A 4,027-nucleotide genomic window follows, 5' to 3' on the forward strand; every position below is an offset into this window, starting at 1 on the left:
TGGCCCATCACCGTTCGGTCTGGCTTTGGGGGAAGCACATCTCGCAGATCACCCTTGGCTCGGAGCCCGGAGCCAAAAAGGGCGCAGCGCCGGCAGGGGGCGGACCCGGGAGTTGGGGCGTTACGAAATCTTCGGGAACAGACTGCCCCTCTTCGGAGGGGAGGGACCGAGGCCGGGTGCCTTGTTCTGTGGACTGGCAGCGCTGGATCCCAGGACTCGGTTCTGCGCGACTGCTCTGACTCCCGCCCGCCTCCGCGGTGCGCGCCGGGGGTGGTCCGCAGCAGGGTCCGCTCTCCGCGCCAGGTGCGCCGCGCGCCCGGCTCAGCCATGTCGTCCTGCAGCCGCGTGGCGCTGGTGACCGGGGCCAACAAGGGCATCGGCCTCGCCATCGCGCGCGACCTGTGCCGGCAGTTCTCGGGGGACGTGGTGCTCACGGCGCGGGACGTGGCGCGGGGCCAGGCGGCCGTGCAGCAGCTGCAGGCGGAGGGCCTGAGCCCGCGCTTCCACCAGCTGGACATCGACGACCTGCAGAGCATCCGCGCCCTGCGCGAGTTCCTGCTCAGGGAGTACGGGGGCCTCGACGTGCTGGTCAACAACGCGGGCATCGCCTTCAAAAGTAAGGGGTTGGGATGCTCAGAGGGGAAGTGGCTCCCCAGATCCTCCTGCCAGGGTCAGAGAAGCGCTGTGCTGGGGACCCGGAACAGGCTCTCTAGGGGGAAGAAGGAGGGACTGGGAGCTGCTGGGAGACCAGAATCCTTAGAGAGTGGGAGGGCTTTCAGCCCTCTAACTCGGACTCTTGGGGATCTTTTCCAGGTTTTCTTCAGTTTTTCTGAGACTGGGCTTTAGGGCTTTAGAACTTCCGATTTTGAAATTAACAAGAAATTGTAAGAAATGGTTACACCAAGGTCTGATGTGTGTACCCTTTGCCCACCCTCCCCCAAAGGTACCATGTTACAAAAATACTATATAGAACATTATCAAACCAGGAGATTGACATTGGCACAATACTGCAACTAGATGGAGACTTTAGATGGAATTCACAAAAATTCACAGCCACTGTTTTTTGTTTGTTTGTTTTTACCACTCTATGGAATTTTAGCCCATGGGTATAGTTCATTAACTCTGTTCTCTTTCTCTCCAAAAAGCTGCTGATCCCACACCCTTTCATATTCAAGCAGAAGTAACGATGAAAACAAACTTTTTTGGTACCCGAGATGTCTGCACAGAGTTACTGCCTCTAATAAAACCCCAAGGTGAGTCTGATGGGAAACAGCACACCCTGTCTTTAGTGCACACTCTCTGTGCTGCCAGTGTACCAGCCTCCTTGATTTGGTAGGGTGGAGACAGAGACAGTTTTTGCACACCTGGCTTTTTCTTATCCTTAGCTCAGATGTCTGCTCAGAGAGCCTCTTTATTTGCTCCATTCCCCTCATACCTTGGAGTCCTGTAAGATTCCATCCAGTGTCTTTTCTCTTTTTTTTTGGTATAAATGAGGTCTCACCAAGTTGCCCAGGCTAGTCTCGAACCCCTGGGTTCAGACAGTCCTCTCACCTTGACATCCCAAAGTACTGGGATGACAGGCTTGAGCCACCACTCCCGGCCAATCCAGTGCCTTTCTCAGCCCTTTCAGAGTGATTCTATTCAGGCCTTCACTACCACCAATTCATTAGGCCCTTTTAGAAGCTACACCTACCTAGAATACTTCCAGAGCTCCTGACACATAATTGTCTTCCTGCCTCTCCATCTCCTTCCAATGCCTTCCCCCTAGTCTAAAACAGACACTTCCAGAGGATGTTCATCCTTCTCCCTAAATCATCCTGGATACTGACCCCACCAGGATCCTGCAACCATGTCCCACCCTCTTTGTGTCACTTAAAAAGGTCCTAGAAGTTGTACCTACTTAGTTTCTCCTGAAGCTACCATCTCATCCCACCTCTAAAACAGGCATTCAGCTGTCATTCTGGACAACTACAAATCTTCCTAAGGAATCTCCCATCCTGTGTCTTTTCGTTTCCCAGCATCCTGCATACTGTCAGAGTGGTCACACCCCTCCCAAAAACCCTTTTGGAGCAAAGCCTTTCACAAGGTTCATAGGGATGGCCATAACCTGCCACTGCCTAACTTCTGCTTGTTTTAACTCCCCTTCAACTTGCTCAATGTTCTGGACATGACTATCCTATTTATCTGACCATAAATAGTTATAATGCTCCCAAGTAATGAGACAGGAATATGAACCCACCCATTAAGTACACAGCAGTTAAGAAAAGCAGTTACTTTTAGAAAGTTTAAAATGTAAGGCTTAGAGTTGAGTTCTTGGATGTACAGTTTATTCTCAAGTCCTGTCCTGTTTCCTCATCCTGTCGTCCTGGAAAGTTGTACTGCTTCTAAGACTCCAGTTCACTAGGACCTCAAAGGGCAGCTCTTTTAAATGTCACCTGACTCCTCTATTAAGCCAGTTAGAAATGGAATTCTTTATGCAAATACCACACCTTCTATGTGTATTCCTCTTGGAACTCTCACTGGTAGCTGTCTCTTAAATGACAGTTTTCTGGTTCAAAATCCTAGCAAACTTGGCCTTCACCATTTTAGTGCACACCTTTTTTTTTTAAATGTGGGACACAATTCAGGATTAGGTATTCAAGTGGTCATTGTACAGGTAAGGTTTGGGCCTCCCTTTGGGCTCCACTTTGCCTTAGTGCATAATGATTTGTGGTGTATTTTAGGCAGAGTGGTGAACGTGTCGAGCACAGTGAGCCTCAGGGCCCTTAAAAGCTGCAGCCCCAATCTGCAGCAGAAGTTCCGCAGTGAGACCATCACGGAGGAGGAGCTGGTAGGGCTCATGAACAAGTTTGTGGAGGATACGAAGAATGGAGTGCACCAGAAAGAGGGGTGGCCCAATACCGCATATGGGGTGACGAAGATCGGAGTCACAGTCCTGTCCAGAATCCATGCCCGGAAACTGAGCGAGGAGAGGAAAGGGGACAAGATCCTCCTAAATGCCTGCTGCCCAGGGTGGGTGAGAACCGACATGGCAGGACCCAAGGCCACCAAGAGCCCAGAAGAAGGAGCAGAAACCCCTGTGTACTTGGCCCTTTTGCCCCCAAATGCTGAGGGACCTCACGGACAGTTTGTTTCAGAGAAGAAGGTTGAACAGTGGTGAGCTGGAGTTAACGCTTCACCCATGGCCTTGTTTTGTACCCTGTCTTGACCCAAAGGACATTCACAATGTCAAAAATATCCCTATCCTTCCCCCTAAAAATTGAAACATCCCCATCAAGTACTCATTACTAACATACTACTGATTGAGTAGGCTACTTCTTCAGTTGACTGCTAATTCTGTGAAGTCTTTTGTGATTTACTCTCACGTAGGGAAAGGCAATGTGTAATTGTCAAAACTAATGAATGAAAATCAATAGATGAATAAATAGTTCTTTCTGAATGTCCATTTGTATAAATTATTTACACGCCTCCAGCTTTGTCTCAGAAGTACAGTCAACATACAAGGTCAAGGGAAGGGATAGTACAATTCAGGAGTGAGCAAACCCAGAAAATGAAAAAAAGAACAAGACAAAAAGTACTTTGGACTTTGTGAGCCACATATCTGTCACTTCTCCAGCCTGCCATTGTATAACATGAAAGCAGAGCCAAGATGTAAATAAAAGAACAAAGCTCATTGGGCTTTAGTGTACCAACCTCTAGGAAGCCATAGGCAATACCACAGAGGAAAAGGCTGGTGACTTGGTCTCTTTAGAAGCCAAAGTCAGGCCGGACACAGTGGCTCACACATGTATCCCAGCACATGGGGAGGCCGAAGTGGAAGGATTGAGCCCAGATTTTAAGACCAACCTAGGCAACATAGCAAGACCTTGTCTCTACAAAGAATAGAAAAAGAATAACTGGGCATGGTGATGTTGAACTGTAGTCCCAGCTACTTGAGAGGCTGAGGCAGAAAGATCACTGGATCCCAGGAAGGCAAGACTGCAGTGAGTTGTGATAGTGCCACTGCACTCCAGTCTAGATGACAGAG

General features: G+C 49.3%; 1 protein-coding gene across 2 annotated transcripts in view; it reads left to right on the forward strand.

Moving 5' to 3' along the window:
• LOC103260442 (carbonyl reductase [NADPH] 1) overlaps positions 1-3,443 on the forward strand; it is an 18,601-nt gene extending 15,158 nt beyond the window's left edge. Inside the window, exons 2-4 of one of the 2 annotated variants that reach the window (XM_008058081.2) lie at positions 285-616; positions 1,146-1,253; positions 2,724-3,443. In XM_008058081.2, the coding sequence (XP_008056272.1) occupies positions 328-616; positions 1,146-1,253; positions 2,724-3,160 (834 nt within the window). In that variant the 5' untranslated portion in view covers positions 285-327 and the 3' untranslated portion in view covers positions 3,161-3,443. Of the gene's footprint in view, positions 1-227; positions 617-1,145; positions 1,258-2,723 lie in introns of those variants that run through there. The other variant, XM_021712359.1, reaches the window with a different exon arrangement.
• The last annotated feature ends 584 nt before the right edge of the window (positions 3,444-4,027 follow it).

The sequence above is a fragment of the Carlito syrichta genome, unplaced genomic scaffold (assembly GCF_000164805.1).
Source record: "Carlito syrichta isolate Samal-C Ts95f unplaced genomic scaffold, Tarsius_syrichta-2.0.1 Scaffold303209, whole genome shotgun sequence".
Classification (NCBI taxonomy): domain Eukaryota; kingdom Metazoa; phylum Chordata; class Mammalia; order Primates; family Tarsiidae; genus Carlito; species Carlito syrichta.